The sequence below is a fragment of the Gekko japonicus genome, unplaced genomic scaffold (genome assembly GCF_001447785.1).
Source record: "Gekko japonicus isolate JY-2015 unplaced genomic scaffold, Gekko_japonicus_V1.1 scaffold841, whole genome shotgun sequence".
In the NCBI taxonomy this organism is placed as follows: domain Eukaryota; kingdom Metazoa; phylum Chordata; class Lepidosauria; order Squamata; family Gekkonidae; genus Gekko; species Gekko japonicus.
The window spans coordinates 429,272-447,368 of NW_015165261.1; the positions used below are offsets into that span (position 1 = coordinate 429,272).

At 46.7% G+C, this 18,097-nt stretch overlaps 1 protein-coding gene across 1 annotated transcript; it reads left to right on the forward strand.

Annotated features, from left to right (window-relative positions):
- The first annotated feature begins 299 nt into the window (after nt 1-299).
- RPP30 (ribonuclease P/MRP 30kDa subunit) lies at nt 300-18,091 on the forward strand. The gene is made up of 11 exons (XM_015410180.1): nt 300-593; nt 2,234-2,289; nt 2,842-2,898; nt 4,873-4,947; nt 7,154-7,225; nt 11,252-11,341; nt 12,277-12,393; nt 13,696-13,725; nt 14,567-14,604; nt 16,335-16,414; nt 17,243-18,091. Exons 1-11 carry the CDS (start codon nt 512-514, stop codon nt 17,347-17,349), a joined length of 804 nt encoding a protein of 267 aa, XP_015265666.1. The 5' UTR covers nt 300-511; the 3' UTR covers nt 17,350-18,091.
- The last annotated feature ends 6 nt before the right edge of the window (nt 18,092-18,097 follow it).

Here is an 18,097-nt window from a genome sequence, read left to right on the forward strand (position 1 = left end):
GGTGGGGTGAGAGTGCGACCGAGAGAATTTCTACCTGGGGTTAGCCCTGGACAGTCCTGTCTGCAACAGGGTTGATCTTCTAATCGGAACCCCTTGATGATGGAGTGCTGAGGAACTGCAGTATTCCTAACAGCACCGTTTAACAACAGGAACCTGTTGAATTTGAAAAGGAGCCGGCGATCTTGCTTTCAGTCACTAGGTGGCCTCGCAGATACAACCCTACCATGACTGTAGGAGAATCGCACTCTATTCCCACACGTGGGCGCGCACTCCAGTATCAGAATTTTTTTTAACGAAAGTCCAAGCTGATCGCTCTGATCACCGCATGTGCCTCTTCTGAGCCACACTAAGACGCTCGCAGCGACCATAGCAATTACTCGCCCTTCACCGTCGGAGAAAAGGCGTCCTGAAGAGAGAGCGGGAGGAAACTACAACTCCCGGCATGCATGGGAACGTAAGCGTGTAGAGGGGGACTTTCTCTTTTCTGGCTTTCCCCCCACGTGGATTCAACATGGCCGGGTTTGTGGATCTGAACATCCCCCATTTGCCGGAGAAGGAGTCTTTGCAAAAGTTGGTGGCGTCTGCAGCGCATCGTGAGTCGAAAGTGCGACCGGGGGCGGGTGCAAAACATCCAATGGATGGGGAGGCTGGGTGGCCGGGCTGAGACCAGAGCCCGCCCGGCCCGGCTGAGTTTCCAAGACTGTCCGGCGCCCACGCTTTAGACCCGCAGCCTAGAGCTCGCTGGTTTCCTCCCTTGACTCAGTTGTATTTTCCTTCTGACTCATGGGGTGGGGAGAGATGAAAGACATCAGGCTATGATGTGTGTGGGGTGGGAGGGAGGCTTTGCCGCACACATCCAGTGCACGCTGGGGAAAACACACCACTTCTCATAGTATGAGCGGCTTAGGGATTCATGCTTTCGGGGTTCCTTAAAGCAGCTCGGGACGAAGAGAATGAGCCAGAAAGTTTCTGGTTCAGATTTCACCTCTTTGGTACATTTGGTCAAGCCGTTCATATCAGGATAACAGCGATTTCCTGACCAGGCATCTAGCGTCCCCTTAAATCAACACATTTTTATTCCAGTGTACATTTCTGTAACCTGTGATCTATGGAAGATTACACTGGATACAGTCCCGTAGCTAGGGAATTTTGGGGGGTGGGGGCCTCCGGAGTGGGGCGCCGGCTAATTAATTCAGAGTTAATTAAATTAACTCTGATTTAATAAGTGGAGCTCCTTAGAAGCCGGCCTTCCCCTAAGGTAGCCCTGCGCCCCCGCCAGGCTCCAGGGCCAGGGCGGATAATGCCCAGCGGCCGCCCCCCCCCCCCCGCTGGGGGAGTGTTTTTATTGTTGCTGCTGCTGCAGCATGCGAACAAGGAGACTGTACCCCACTGGTCAACTTTAGGGACTTAGTCTGAGGATTGCAATTGTATACAGAGGGATTTTATGCCTTAATGGCTATAAACACACAGTTGGTTGGGATTTCACTGAGTTGGACAGAGCTTCATTCTTCTGTAAACACTCAGAGCATAGCGAGCATTCTGCATATGTTCAGAAGAACACCCTTGCTTTGGTTTCTTTAAAAAGTTGGCTTCTCTGTTATACTGACAGAGCATGTCCAAAATAGTCCTGATGGTTTCCACTATATTTCAGCGATGGATGATACCATCAGAATAAAATTCTCCCCATTGGTGATCACTGAAGCAAGATCTAGAACTGAAACGCTTTCTTAAGGCATGAATGGTTATTTAATGAAGTGCACACACAAGATTTTTTTTTGGGGGGGTGGCCCGTTTACAGGCCAATCATGTCTTTTAAAAAAATCTGTGTATTTTAAACATGTCAGTAGTTCTGCTTTTATTGAAATTAAAAGCATGTGTGATAGGATCTTTATAAAATCGGCTAATTTGACTGTAAACTTAAATGACACAGGTTTTTCCCCCCTCTCTGCTAGTATGCATTGCTCCCAAAAACTGGAACACGCACAACAAAGGTCTTGCTTTCTTGCATACACAGAAAAGAAACAGCTGGAATAAACCACCCCTCTAATCCACCGATCTGTTTCCAACAATACAGGCCAAATGTCTCTAGGAAGTTCATAGGAAGACAATAGCAGTTTGGTTTCCTCCAGCATCTGTTATGCTGAGGTATACCATCTCTGAAGGGTCCATTCTCCCAAATTTGACATTTAAAACCTTGTTTTTTTGTGTTGACTCTGATGTTTTTATTTTCTAGTTGGCTATTCCACTGTGGCAATTAATTATGTCATTGACTATGAAGAAAAGAAAAAGGTGAGACGGACTTCTTCGAAAAGACCCAGGGCTTTTTCGTGTTCCCATTTGCCTTGCTTGTGTGTTCCTGTTGCTTGTTCTGCACATATTTGCTCCCTCTAGTAGTCGGTCCAATATCACAGTCCTTCCTCTGGACCATTTTAGTCAGAGAGAGATCAGCAAGCCTTTAACTCTCCCCCGGAAAGAGGCCAGACTTCTGAGGACCTGACTGGCTTGTGACCCGTATGTCTCAGCTTGCCCAGCAGTGAAAAGAGTCAAGCGCTTCCGTGGCTCTGAACATGCAATGTTTAAACGAGCCCGCATTTCTCATAGGGAAATAAATGAGTTGTTGACATGGATAAGGCACTGCAAGCCAGAAATAGCTTTGGCATGTTTTAATACCTCTGCTTCACACAAAGTTCAGGGCCTTAATTAGAGCCCCAGGACAGTGTATAAAAGTACCTGTTCGGTTTAGTTTTTATTTGCTCTTTGTTGTGTGACGCTGTCAAATGCAGCGACCCAGTTTTTACATGCATGATCACTGTACTGAATGTGTGTGTTTTTTCCCTTTAGGAAGTTGTGAAACCTATATCACCTTCAGAACTGTTTACATCCTTGCCTATGGTGCAGGTATGGCCAGAAATTGACTTGTAACTGCACTATACATCCGGTCACTCTATGGGCTTCGATGAGGGTGTTTTATTTGTCTGTTTGAGATGCTCATTCACATTACCATTGTCTTTGCTCATGCAGTGGGAGTGAGTGCAAGTGTGATGGTGTTGGTGAGTGCCATCAAATCACAGCTGACTTATGGTGACCCTGTAGGGCATGGGTGTTGAACTCATTTGTTACGAGGGCCAGATCTGACATAAATGTCACTTTGTCAGGCCAGGCCATGTGTGCCATAGAATGTAATGCCGGGTACTGGAGATATTTTACCACTGATCGTGACCCCTACCCCTCCTCAGAAGAGCTCGGGGCCAAGCAAGCCCTCCTCGCCCCTTATGGTTGCCAGCTCTGGGTTGGGCAATCCCTGGAGATCTGGGAGAAGACCCTGGGGAGAGCCTGCATTTGCGGAAGGGAGGAACCTCAGCAGATATAGGCCCTTCTGGTCCACATTTGGACTGTTTCCCCCCCAGTTGCTCACGGGCCAGATAAGAACCCTGGACGGACCAGTTCTGGCCCCCGGGCCGCATGTTTGACATGTCTGCTGTAGGGTTTTAAAGGCAAGAGACAAGCAGAGGTGATTTGCCATTGCCTGCATCTGCGTAGCAACTCTGAACTATTTATTTATTTATTTAGATTTATACTCCATTCTTCCCATCAGCGGGCTCAGGACGAATAAATTAAAACCTCTAAGTGATTAAAAGTAGATATAAAGCAATAAAAACAGTTGAAACTATTAAAAGATGGGCATAGCGGCAATTACATATTCAGCAGTCCTAAACTAGGAACAAGTGGGCCGCAGCTGAGCTATCAAGTTCTTATTGGTAGAAGCCTATCAGTAGCAGCAACTGGAGCCTGGAGGCCAACTAATGGACGCCCACCCCCTCACCAGAAGGCCTGGTGGAACAGCTCCATTTTGCAGGCCCTGCGAAATGGTACATGGTCTCTCAGGGCCCCTAATCTTGATCGGGAGCATGTTCCACCAGGCTGGAGCCCAGGCAGAAAAAGCCCTGGCCATGGTTGAGGCTAAGTGAACATCCCTTGGGCCGGGGATAACCAGTAGATGGCAGAGCACAAAGCTCTTTGGGGCACATATGGGGAGAGGCGGTCCCTTAGATATGTTGGTCCTAACTGTCCTTTTTGAATAGCCAGGGCAGAGGTGATGAGACTGAGCTAGCCTGAGCAAAAGTGTGTGAGGGATGAATTCTCCAAAGCCTCTGTTAGAGTAACACTAGGGGATTAAATAGCCTCCTGGCCTAAGAAGAGGCTCAGTGGGCAATGCCAATATTGCTGGGTCATTCATTCAAAACACTGTCCCTCTTTTTTTAACGAGGCTTCATCTTAGGGGGTGGTGGGCAAACACAGCCTGCACACACACCTGTCATGTGTGCCTCCTCATAACTTTCAGGAATGTGAGATACATGGAAAGACAAACTGTGGGTTATACTTGAGTGCAGGTGACAGAGAGATGTGACTGAAGTGGAGAGGAAAGTTAGCTACCAACGTTACTAAACCCAGCCCTCTCAAGTTTCCTTTGGCTGCAAATGAAAAGTAATTCTTGCTTAAACTCCTGTTTGTGGAGTGGGCTTATAGCCGCCAAGAAGAAAAAACAGAACAGCCTCACTGCAGCAGTAGAAGTGGCATTACTGACAATTACTTGCCGTTCTGGAGCAGGAAGCAAGTCCTTGAGCTGAGTTCCATGGAAGGGGTGGTGCGAACGGTATGGTTAAAACTCTTTGTCTAACTGGAAATAGACTTCTTGTGGATTAAAGAGAGGGCAAAGCGAATGCTTGTCTTCCATGGTGGAAAGTGGAATTGTGTGGGCATTGATTCTTGAATGTGGCAGCGTTCTTCATCTTATTTTAATGACGAGTGGGAGGCCTGTTGCCGTGGTTTCTGCTTCTCTCCTCTCCTCACAGTCTCCACTTTCCTTTGCAGGGGAAATCCAAGCCAATTAAGATTTTGTCGCGGCTAACGCTTGTAGTTTCTGATCCATCTCACTGCAATATCCTAGTAAGTCTGGAATGCTGTTGGTTTGGCTGTAACAATAGTGGCTGAGAGTCAGGTACCCTTCACAGCAATGGGTCACAGCAGAAAGGCTGTTTGCTTAATTTTTTCCCCTAAAGTGCACCGTGTGGCTAACATGTAATTTCTGCTTGCTTGGGATTTTTTTAAAAGAAGGTTTCGTAAGCTCAGCAGCTTATTGTGCAGCCTGTGAGTCTTGGGGCCAGCTGCTGAATTGCCCAGGAAATCAATCAGGGCCAGCCTTGCACAGAATTCTGCAAGAGAGATTAGCCTGTAACTTTTAACTAATCTGCCTGCCAGCATATCTGTTAGTAATTGGTGGCACACTGACAGTCTGTCTGGGATCAGCCTTCCTTGCCTGGCCATTTGGAGGCAGTTAGTCCAGATTTTAAGTGTGATGCGGATGAGACAAACCAGCTGGCCTGCGTGGCTTTGCAAGTGCTTAGCTTCTTCTTGAAGCTGGGAGGCAACCCAAAGCAGCTCATGGGTGCTTCGTACACTAGAGCAATGCCAGTCCAGGCTGTGGATCCCTGGTGGTCCTAAGTGAGCATAGCTGCTTTGCACAGATAGCATCCCAGAATAATAATAAGAGCTGGTTTTATACCCCACTCTTCATGATCCAAAGGAGTCCCGGAGTGACTTACAGTCACCTTCCCTTCCTCTCCCCACAACAGACACCCTGTGAGGTAGGTGAGGGCAGAGAGCTCTTTCGAGGACTGCTCTGAGAGAACTGTGATTGTCCCAAGGTCACCCAGCTGGCTTCATGTGGAGGAGTGGGGAATCAAACCCGGTTCTCCAGATCAGAGTCTGCCGCTCTTAACTGCTACACCAAGCTGGCTCTAAATGGTGGGTACCTGCAAAGTTTTAGGGGCAAATCCTTTTTTCTTTTTTGTCTCACCAGCATCACATTTTAAAATCAGGCCTTACTTCTGCCACACAAAGGGCTATTTACAAGTCCAGTGTAAAACTCCTTGAAGCAGAGTTATATCTAGCCAACCAGTGGAGACATGGTACTGGGTTGGACGAATACAAAATCTAAGCACTGGAAGTGACTGCCTTGAAAGAGTCCTTAGTGGACTTCTTCAGAAATCTGTCTCCTTTTAAAGTGTGCCTTAAATTCTCATTGGCATGAAGTAATGTGAAATAGAATAGTAAGGTTTTGGAAAGATACTTTTTATTTTTAGTAGTCAGCAAATTATTCAGCTTTCTGGAAATAAAATAGGTTGGATCCTGCAGCAGTGGTCCACGAGAAGTTATATCTTCTTCTGGCCTTTGTGGGAAGTTTCCCACAAAGCCAGTGGCTCTTCTGCTTGCGTCATCCTACGGCTCCTTGCACTGGAGGAAAGGGCCACTGTTAGTGGAATGGATCCACTGGATCTACCTTACTGTAACTTGCAGAAGCTGCTCATGTGCTGATGAGTTCCAGAGACCTTTTATATTTCGTGGGACTTCCTCAATACTGCTAATAGACATATTTCCTTGGTTTTGTGAGAACCATTTTTGCAGTTTCAGAGGTTGGTGTCCCCCCCCCTTTTTTTAGATGAGCGAGGATTCTTATGAGGTTCCCATAACATTCACCAACATCTGTGTTTTGACAGACTCCAGAATGAACATTTAATGTGGGAGATTTTAAGGCCCACAATCTTTTTCCTGTCCATTAGTGACGTTTGAATCATAGCACATCCCTATTGTCAATGTAACTTTTATGTTTTAAATTTCTAATGGAGCACTTTAATTCTGGCTAGAACTGTTTTTCTGTTTATTTAAATGTGCTGTTACGCAATCAAATTTTTGAAGATGTGATTTAGAGAGCAACTCTTAGCTGCTCCACTCCATGAGACTTGTTCCCAGGAAAGTATTCTTAAAATTGCGCTGTTTAATGTTTTGAAATTTCTAATTTTTTATACTGTGGGCTGCCTTGAGTACTTTGTAGAAGAGCAGGATATAAATGCAATAATAAATGAAGAGCCAGATAATTGAGGGCTAGAAACTTGAAAGACTGCCTAATACTAACCACTGCTTCAACACTGAACAAAGTGAGCTGCAAATATTATCCACAGAATTGTTTAGCCATTGAAACACGTAGTTTAGCTTTATGCCATAAAATATAATTTCTTCTTGTTATCTCGATATAATGATAAAGATCCCGTATGCTGCATTTTCCATAACACCGTTTAATTTTTCTTCTTACCAGAGGGCGAGATCTACAAACATAAAATTTTATGACATCTTTGCTGTATTTCCTAAGAATGGGAAGCTCTTCCATGTAAGTTCAGTGTCTTCCTCCCCTCCCATTGTGGGTGAAAAACATCATGTGATTGATTTTTGGACTAGCTTGGAAAAGGAGGTTGTTTGGCCACCAGTTCTGCCTTTTGAATGTACTTCAATTGCTGCCATGAGATAAAGAATCTGACATTCCACTGCTGAATTATCAGGAAGACATTTTTTTAAAAAAAGTTTAAATTTTTAATTATTTTTTCTAAAGAAAGGTGGGATACAGAAGGGAAGAAGGGGTGGGGGGGAGATAGGAAGATGATTTTACCCAACACAACAGAATGGTGGATGGTTTCTTCTGTTTTGATGCGACCCCTCTGAGGTGATGGTATTGCAGATAATTATGGACCGGTGTTAGGGTGAGCTGGGAAAGAGCCAGTTTCAAGGCATGCCTTGGTTTTCTCAGCCTCAGCTCCTGGCCTACTTGAGAAGTCTGTTGTAGGGCTTACTGGCAGGATGTATGTGAACAGTTTAAGCACATCAAATCTCTTCATAAGTGCTAACAAAAAACAAGAGCAGTAATTAAAATAGAAATGTTGACAAAGGGCGATTCCAGTGAGTCCCTCTGTCTTTGAAGAGTTTTAATCATGAGCTGCTTAAAGAGGGGATGGCAAGGAGAAAAACCAATAGTAATCCTAATTTTTACAGCATGTCTTTTAAAAAAAAAAAAAAAAAAAACAATTCCCACATCTAAGGAGTGTCTAACCAGCTAGTTAGTGTTGAGAATTCGAGCAACATTTTTGGTGTCGTTGTGAGTTCGTTGTCCACCAGAAGGTGCTGTTGCCTCTCTGATCAGAGGAAAGTGCAACTGAGGGGAATGTGCCATAATGAAGCGTTCTGTCAGCCGACCTTTTCTCCCCCAAGGATTCTTTTTCTCTTTGAATATCTAGCATTTAAAATTCCTGCAGGATGCAGGGAAATTAGCCACTCTTTAAAAATAAAAGCAAACAGTTTTTTCTATTCCAGTTGATCTGGATAAAAGTAGCAAGATTTTTTTTATTTATTTTTTACTGTTCTGAGAACTGAGTGAAAAAATTTAAGAGCAGCCAGGCTGGATCAGACCAGTGGTCCATCTAGTTGAGTTTCACGCAGTGGCCAACCCGATGGCCCCTAGAAAGCCTACAAGCAGGGCATGGAGGCTGAAGCCTTCCCTGTTGTTATCTTTTGGTTATGGTATTCAGAGCTATACTGTCTTTGTATATGGAGGTTCCATTTAGTTATCATGGCTGACGGTCACTGTTGGAGTGGCCTTCCATGATTTTGTCTTATTCCCTTTCAAAGCTGTCTAAATTGCTACATCCTTTGGTAGGAAATGTCGACAGGATCCTGAGTTCTGTGAAGGCCGTTACTTGTCCATCATGTAAGAACCACAGAACTGAGCTACTGCTGTCTGTCATAAATCAGTCACTGACTTAGGGCACTCAAACAGGCGATCATCCATCCACTACTTTAAGAAACCCATCTCTACAGAAAAATGATGTGGCCAAGTCTCTAATCTGCCCTTTCTGGGCAAAGTGAGCAGTAGTGGACCAACTCTAGGACTTCTTGGATAACTCGTGTGCTCTGGACCTGTTTCAGTCTGGTTTCAGACCAGGTTATGGGACATAGAAGGGCCTCACAGCTTTAGCTGATGACTTCCGTCTCAATGTAGACAAAGGCCATGCCTCTCTGTTGCTCCTCAGTTTATCTGCAGCCTTTGAAGCAATGAACTGTGCCATCTTGTTGAGGCATTTGGAGACAGAAATAGGTATCAGGGGATGTGCTTTGGACTGGTCCAAATCACTCGTCACAGGCTGGACTCAAAAGATTGCTGTTGGACGTCAGTTACTGTCAGTCTGGGACCTATCCTGTGGGGGTTCCACAGATTATAATCCTACCCTCGATGCTATTCAACCTCTGCGTAAGGCCCGAAGGACAAATCATTCACCATTCTGAGGTTGGCTGCCATCAAGATACTGATGACACAAAGCTCTATATCACATACAAAGACCTTCGTGGCCTTGGTCTGTCATATGTTCAGGACAGCCTCTCCCCCCCCCCCCATGCTCCACCACAACAGTTTTGCTCATATGAGCAGGGCCTTCTGCAGGTGCAACCCTACAAATGGGAAAGATCAACATATTCATTCTCTGATGTAGCCCCGTCCTTATGGAATGGCCTGCCTATCAGGAAGGCTCTCCTGGCATTCCACAAACTATGCAAGATGGAATTATCCAATAGGGTGCTCTTACCCAAGTAACAGGGCTATACTATCATGGAAGGGTTCAAAAAGATGCTTTTAAAGAAGGTAAAGGGACTGTGGGCTATACCACTGTGTATCATAGGTACTATCCGTTGCTGTCTGTGTTATCCTGCAATGTAATTTCTGCATTGTTTAATATGCCATTTTGATACTGAAGCTTTGTTTCAGCTTTCTCACAGATTTCTGCTCGTTTTCAGGTTTCTGCAATCCAAATTCGATTTTACTGGTTACTGAATTTCTCTTCCTGTTGATAGTACTGGTTTAGGGGAAGGGCTGTGGCTTAGTGGTAGATCATTTGCATGAAGAAGGTCCCAGTTTCAATCACCCACATTACCAGCTGAAAGGATCTGGTAACAGATGATGTGAAAGACCTCGGTGTGAGACCCTGGAGAGTTGCTGCCATTCTAAGGAGAGAAGGCTGACCTTAATGGTCTGCCAGGCCTGATAAGGGGCTGTGGGTATCTTCGGCCTTCCTCTCACTCTGAAGAGACACCCTTTCCTTGCCTGGTTCTGAGACTTGAATGCATTACACTGTCTTATACTGACTCAGACGACTGGTCTGTCAAAGTCAGTATTGTCTACTCAGGCTGGCCGCGGCTCTCCAGGGTCTCGGGTGGAGGTCTTTTTTGGCGCAGTTCCGCAGGGCCTGCAAGATGGAGCTCTTCCGCCAGGCTTTTGAGTAGGAGCCGCCACCATTACTATACCATCACCGTACCACCACCACTAAATGGAGTGGGTGTCATCGGGGAACAAGACGGCCCTGGGAGGGAGGACGGATCGCTGTACCACCTGGAGTCTCCTGTGTTGCTCTGGGACCACTTTGTCATGTGTGACCCCATCAGTTATTTGTGACATCTAGAGCACTTGTATTTTTTATATGAATGATTGTTTTATTGCTTGTTTTATCCTGTTTAATCTTGGCATATGTGCCTCAGTTGTTAGCCGCCCTGAGCCCATCTGGGGAGGGTATAAATTTAATAATAAATAAAAATAAATTAAATAAAAATTAAATTAAATTTTCATGTCACCTGCTATAGGATCTTTTAAACTGGAGATATCAGGGACTGAACCTGCGACCTTCTGCAAGCCCAGCAGATTACTCTACCACTGAGCCTCTTGCCTCCTTTCTCATTGACTTGAGTTACATAACAGTCTCAGGGCAATCTCAGGTTTCACCAACCTGTTGTCAGGATGCAAGCATCATTTCGCTGGGCCTTTCCTGCTCTCCCCTCATCTCATCCTCTTCTACAGTCACCTGAACCGGGGGGGGGGGGGGGAAATATATATCTAAAATTATATCCGTAGACCATATAGTAATGTGCTCTATACAGCCAATGCTCCACCACCCCAGACATCTTGGGACATCTCCCTCTCATGCACACTCCCCCAATTCATGAGCCCACCTCCCATCCCCTGTGCTTGAAATGCTGGCTTGATTGAGTCCTCTGTGCTTGAAATGCTGGCTTGATTAACACCTTCCTCCTTTGACCTCACAAAGCAGAAAGCCCTGTTGTTGCATAGTGTGTCACAGGACATCCTGTGTCCACTGCTGGGCAACCAGCTGCCAGCTCTTTGTAGTGGAACTCAGCCTTTGGACAAAAGCCATCTTCCAAAGGATAATTGCTTCCTTGGGCAGCGTCTTGTGCAGCTTCCAACCCAAACAAGTACCTTTGGGAGCACATCCCACATATTGATGCTGCAGGAAAGAACCTTCTGTGCACGTGTATCGTTCAGAAAAGAAATGCTTGTTCTCTGCTTTTCAAATTTCGAATGCAGGTGGCGTGCACAACCTTAGATGTCGACCTCGTGTGCATCAACGTAACAGAAAAGCTGCCCTTCTACATCAAGAGGCCCTCTGTTAATGTGGTAAGGTGGTCTACAACCTGTGTCTGCTGGCTGTACCCTTGTGTTTAGTTTGTGTTTTCTCCCTCAGACTGAGGGTTTTTTTGGCCAGTTAATGGCTTTGGAGGAACATGTCAGGTCTTATTTTTGACGTGTTGTGCCCAGTTAGAGAAGTTCTCTTCACCGGTATGAGAATGTGGCCAAGAAGGACAGCATTTCCCCCATAGCCTTATTTTGGTTACAGGTTACAGTCTGACAACAGGCTAAGCTGTTTCAAGAGCACTCTTGGTTCTAGCCGTCCTCCCTGTTCCAGCTGACCAATAAGGAGAGGGCTGCAGCCATAGTAACAAGGGCTTTGCCAGTGGCCTGGCAAGGCATGGGGGCCTGAGGAGAACACCTGCAGATTCTGTGTGGAGGCAGGAAAGGGGGGAAGCTGCAGACTTCCAGGGATTTGCAAGCAAACCACTTCTACTATGTGCCTCAGAGTTAGCATGACACACTGCAGTTTAAGGAAACTGCTGTTAATGGTGACACCTAAATGCATTCAGGGCCCTGTCACAGGAGTGGGCCTGACTCAGCAGTCATGGCCAGCTTGATTTCAGTTCAGTTTTTGCTCCCCGTGATTGTCATATAATGACGCAGCAGAAGTGCCATGACTCTGCCTCAGACCGTATCTCTTGCAGCAGATTCCAGATTCTGTTTTCCTCCTGCTTTTTGAGTGGAATATCTTTGGATTTGGGAGTCTCTGCTAAACACCTTAAGTGTTCTAAATCTGAGAGCATCTTGGGGGTGGGGGGGAATGACGACTGTGTTTTCCCTAGAACAGTTCCTTTGTCCCGTTGGCTGCCTCTCTATACCAGAGAAGGCAAGAAAGGAAAACACATCAGTAATAGACAATAGCTGTGAGATTCGACTGTCTCGCTGCCTTCCAATTATGATTATTTCCCTTTCATGTGAAGGCAATGGATCGAGGCATATACTTTGAACTTGTTTATGTGCCTGCCATCAAAGACTCCACGATGAGAAGATACACGATTTCCAACGCGCTCAGCCTGATGCAGATCTGCCGAGGAAAGGTGAGGTTTGGAAATGAAAGGAGTGGCCCCGCTTCTGCCCACTGAACGGTTTGGAGGTTCACTCGCTGGAATTAAGCGTAGGCCGCTCCAACCTTTGTCTTGTCAGGAGAGAAAATGAACAATTCTATCTGGAAACACGATTGGTTCAGTGTGGTTAATAATCTTCTAATGAAGAGGGGAACCTTGCCCCAGCAGGTTCTAGTTTTGTTAACCTGGAAAGGTTATGCAGTTCTAGAGGCAGTGAGTTGTGCACGGCTAGGGTTGCCAGGTCCCATCTTCTCCCTGGCGGGGGGCTTGGGGGGGCGTTTCGGGAGGGGGGGCGGGCGTTCCGGGGGGGGGGGCTGTCCTCAATCCGGGGTCATCATGCAAAGTGATGTCATTGTGTTGGGGCCGCAGCGCCGCACACGCATGCCTCCTTTTTCTCAGCCATTTAAAGGGAACCTTCCCTTTAAATAGTTGGGGGGAAAGCGGGTGCCCCATGCGCCCGCCCTGCAAGCAGCAAATTCGCTATGCATGGCTGTGTTTTTTGCCAAGCAGTTGGTCAATAGTGTGGTCTTTGCCAGTGTTGATTGGCTGTTTGGAGGCATGATCTAGATCAGTCCTCTGACCTCCCCTGCCTCGGCAGAAAGTGATCAACACTTCCTCAGTAGCCACCATCCGTCTGCCAACTGGAGCAAAGGCTTGTGTGCTGTAGATGTGAGTTGCACACTCCATGGAGCATCCAGCATGCCTAGGAGGCTGCTCCCCCTGTGGGAGCTTCCCGCACATGTGTGTCGCTCTTTGCTGGATGGGACATAGGCCAAGCACCCCCATAATACGGAGGCAGCCAACTTGCTCTCTGGCTCCACTCTCCTCAAGAGATTTCTCAGTCAGCTGTGGGAAAGGGGCCACCATCTCAAGCCCACTGACGGATCTGCACAGGGAAGTGTCACATCCAGTGAAATAACTCTGTCAGTTGCAAGGAGTTCAGAATGGTGTACCCGGGTCTCCCCTCCGTTGTGGTATCTACACGACAACCCCGTGAGGTAGGTGACTAGGGCAAGGGCACCCAGCAAGCTTCACAGCTGACTGAAAAGTTGAACCCAAGATCTCCCCAGTCTTAGACTAGCCCAGTAGCCATTGTGTCATACTGGGTTATATAGAGGAGATCTTCTTGATAGGAGTAGATTGTGTCAATCTTGAGTGAATGTGGACCTCTAAACAGGGGGATATTTGGAATAAGAGGGGAAGTAGGTTCACCAACTGTTACTCAAACTAAACTATTAATCTCATTTTGTCTAAAACGAATGTTTTGCTTCCTAGAATATCGTGCTGTCCAGTGCAGCAGAAAAGGTAAATTCACAGCATGTATGAGTGCAGATCTGTAATAGGTAATTAATTAATAGATCATTTGTACACAGGGAAGGTGCTTGTGTTTCTTTAATGTGTTTTCACATGCTTTTAACTTTAGAATGCTTTTAACTTTAGAATGCTATTGTTTTTGCTGCAGTTTACCTGTGTTCCCTTTTCTGTCTCCTAATTGTAATGTCCTTTGGTTCTGCACAATAAATACTACCTATCCTGACCCTGGGTAGCCCAGGCTAGCCTGATCTTGTCAGATCTTGGAAGCTGAGCGGGGTTGGTCTTGGTTAGTACTTGGATGGGAGACCACCAAGGAAGTTCAGGGTTGGGATGCAGAGGCAGGCAATGACAAACCACCTCTGCAAATCTCTTGCCTGAAAACCCCACATGGTCAACATACAATCAGCTGTGACTTGACAGCAAAAACAAAAAACCTACTTATCTGTAATAGACAGTGGAAATGATACTTAAAAAAAAATTACCTCTTTGTCTTTTGATAAAGAAGAAGCGTATGCATGCATTCATATTCTGGTGTACTTGGGAGAACTTAATTAATATCCACTCCTGTATTGGTCTTTCTAAAGCGTCAAAGCAAGGCTATTACGCACAACAACTCCAGCTTCCTGACCTTCAGGTGATGGGAAGGTGCAGCTTGTAGCCATTAAAACTAAGGAGCCATGTCATTGACTTGGCCAGATGGAGGTAGACGGGGCTCCAAATTATGGCTGTGTGACTTTGAATTCAGTCATTACGTGATGCCCTCCTTCAGTCTACGGCTGCAGGTTTTATTATCTGGCCTCTGTACTTACCATGGTTTTGTTTTCTGCTTTAGCCTTTACAGCTACGAGGTCCTTATGATGTGGCTAACCTGTATCCTTTACACATATACTTGTGGGGATATTTAAAATGCTACTGCTTTTGTCGGGGGGGGGGGGGAAATGTTGCAGCTTTGTTCTAGCCTTCCCCACTTAGGAGAAACCATTGGCAACAGAATATTAGTAAACACTTCTGGTTGACTGCAAAGTGAAAGGTCACATAGAACAAACCTCACACTGAGCTTAGCGAGAAAGAATGCTATTGGCAGAAAGGGATTCAAGAGAGTAGTTGTTTTAGAAGGCTGGCAAAGCTGATGGAAGGAAAGGGAGAGGGTAACTGAAGGTCGTGGGGTAGAACGGGTAATCAATGAGTTGAGAATTGGGGATTTATGGGGAGGATGGGGTAGAGGGAGCACAGAATTTAGGAGAAGGCCAAGCAAAGTAGGGGTTGGAGATGCGGTGTGGGTCTGGAGAGGGAGGACAGGACTTTGGGGTGTTAGGTATCAAAGGAACTTGTAGGGTGGGAAGGTTTATGGATCAAGGTACTTTGGGGTACAGAAAGATCAAATAGTTAGGGAATGGAGAGTTTCACACAACAACTTGAGACTCCTCTTTGGCCTAATAAGGATTCATTTCTGTCATTAGCTGTTTAAAATCATTTTGTTTAGCACCTCTTGGGTGATTTGAAGGCCGAGTTCAGACTGGCAGTTTGAAGCGGGAGAGACTCGTGGCAAAAAAGACCCAGAACAAACTGTTCCGGGTTTTCCCGGTCACACTGTACCAACTTATGCGAGAGCATACCGGGGAAGAGGTGCAAGGGAGCGTTCAAACTGTTGACCCGCCCCTGGCGGAGGCACGGCTGTAAGGCACAGCTTTCTTTTTGGTAATTTGGAGATATGCGCTTATGCATATAAGCGCACAATAAAAAACACAGCATTTGGCATTCACACTTTGTTGGTGCGGGATAATTGCGCTTTCCAGGGTTTGATACCACGTTCGCCAGGTATCTTTTAAACTCGAGAGCGAAGCATTACAAGATGGGTTGAGTACGGCTGGGGAACGCCGGACAGATTTGCCTGTGTGAACAGCCCCTTTAATCTGGTTGTGGAACGTTTCTGAAACGTGCCTATATCGAGGCAAACTGCCAGTCTGAACTCGGCCGAAATATATCCTCTCTTTCCTCTGCCCGGCCATTCTCAGGCAAATGGTTCTGATCCCCCCCAATACCGGGGAACTGAGGTTGAAAGTGGGCAACAGTCAGTGGCCAAGTGAAGATCTGCACTCACGTCTCAAGCTTGCCTGCTTGATTGCTGGGTTTTGTTTGGGAGATTTGGACTTTGCTTTACTATTCAAGATCAGTGTAGTGGTTAGGAGCGCAGACTCTAACCTGGGAGAACTGGGAGAACAGTTTGCATGCAGCTGCTGGTGTTACCTTGGGCAAGCCACAGCTCTTTCAGAGCTGTTCTCTCAAGAGCAGTTCTCGAAAGAGCTCTCTCAGCCCCACCCACCTCACAGGGTGTCTGCTGTAGGGAGGGGAAGGGAAAGGAGATTGTTAGCCACTCTGAGACGCCGAGTGAAGTGTGGGGTGTAAATCCAGCCTCTTCATCTCTTCTTCTGCTATCACATCAGTGACTTACAAAAAACGAAGTTCACAAAGTGGAATCGGGTTACATAGAGGAATGTCCACTGTACCCCCATAGTTCTTCTTGAGGAATGGGAACTTAGCCTTGTGCCTTTGAACTCTTTGCCCTCCTTGAGCATGAGGATCCTTAATGAATCGAGCAGAGGATGGCTCTTCGGCCTGTCGGAAAGCAACGCCAAGGCCGCCGTTTCTACCAATGGCAGAGCGGTCCTGCTTCATGGAGGTGAGTTGAGGGGCTGTTGCTCAGGGGTGCAGTGTCTGCATTGCAGGCCTAAGATCCCAGGCTCAGCCTCTAGCATCCCCGCTTAAAGGAATCAGGGAGTAGGCAATGTGGAAGACCCTCAGTAACTCATAGTAGACAATACTAACCTTGATAGATCAGTGGTCTGGCCCAGTATAAAGCAGCTTCAGTACAAGGAGAGGAGAATCAGAGGTCTGCCATGGAAGGTGGGGATTGGGGAGAATTGCCCCACCACACAGCAAAAATCCTCCTCAGGATCCAACCCAATATGTCTGAATGGGGTTCTTTTTAAAAAAAGAAGGAATCCAAGATTGAACAGTAATCTTTCTCCAAGGAGAGATTTTTTTGAAATGATAATACAATAAAATGTTGTATATATGTTTTCCCCCGTGTCCTCCTGTACTGGCCTTCTTCCCGTGGCGTCCTGCACAAGACATGTCTGTCTTCCAACCTTGCCCATTAATTCCAGTGCTGTGGGAATGCCTCTTTATGCAGGGTGCCTAGCTGGCTGGGTAACAGCCTTGTAGATAAGTTGTCCCCCATCACGTGCCACGTTCTTGCTCCCTTCTTGCCCACAGGGTGTGTGTCACCAGGACACCACATCTGATGACAGGGGTAGTAGTCGCCTGTTGTGGGTTGTGTTCCTTGTGAAGCTGCCCAGGAATCCATTTCCTTGGTCAAGCGTGCAGTGCCATCACCGTGGTGCTGAGTTCTCACACTGCGTATTAGTGGCACCTCACTCTAGGGGATGCCTTTTGAGTCTAGCAGTGTTTGGCTGTGGGTCTTTAACTTCTCCTTGTTGAATTGCAGAAGCCAGAAAGACTGCCTTTGGAGTAGTATATACAATGAAGAAACCTCGAACCCCAGATGAAGACGACTCCACTCCAGCTACCAAAAAAGTCAAGATGGCATTGTGATGAGCAGGGTCTTCTCTGTGGCTTCCATGCACCCTCCCCCCCAAGCTCCAGGCTCTTGGATGGCCAGATGCAGGGAGCGTTTGTTCTGTTGATGCAATTAAATACATTGGGCTTTGGCATCGATGAGACTGTGGAGTGTCCGACTGTGGACATTGGAAGCTGCAGATACTGTTGTGACTTTGGGGACGGGGGGGGGTGTCAGCCGCCTAGTGGAGAGTGGCAATGTCGCAGACTTCAAAGCGGATGGAAGACCATTTGTATAGCTCCGTTCCATTTAGGAGAAAGACCTTTTACCAAGGAATTCTGCCACACTCCCTTTTGCCATCTGTCTTGCAGTAGTTCCAGGAATGGAGTCTCTCTAGAGATAGTTGTAACTCTCAGAGCGCTTTAGCGCCCCAGTGGCTTTTAATCCCTTCATGAACGCACAGTCAAGCAATTAAATAAATTCCTGGAAGCGTTAATGATAGCATTACGGCAGTGACTGGAAGTGTACAGATGGGGGCCCCAGCAGTTCATGCATCACGAGGCCTGTGCCTGTGGGCTCTGTAAGGGGGGCAATTCCAGGTTGGGAGTCACTAGCAACTCCTTACTTGTGGGTGTGGTATGGGGGAGCCAGTCGTCACAGGCCGTCATTGGCCTTTTTTGTCTGATCCTGCAATTAGCAAATCACCCCATTTGCATTCAGCAGCATTGGGTAGAAAAATGAAATTCTGGATTTCAGATGTTGCAGGGTCCCCCCCCCCCCCCC

What these genes read in the sequence shown, in the direction of transcription:
- RPP30 (XM_015410180.1), top strand. Translation starts at nt 512, where the DNA reads ATGGCCGGGTTTGTGGATCTGAACATCCCCCATTTGCCGGAGAAGGAG. An exon ending in ACTATGAAGAAAAGAAAAAG is followed by an intron (nt 2,290 to 2,841) that starts GTGAGACGGACT and finishes TTTTCCCTTTAG; the next exon opens with GAAGTTGTGAAACCTATATC. An exon ending in TGTCCAGTGCAGCAGAAAAG is followed by an intron (nt 13,726 to 14,566) that starts GTAAATTCACAG and finishes TTTCTGCTTTAG; the next exon opens with CCTTTACAGCTACGAGGTCC.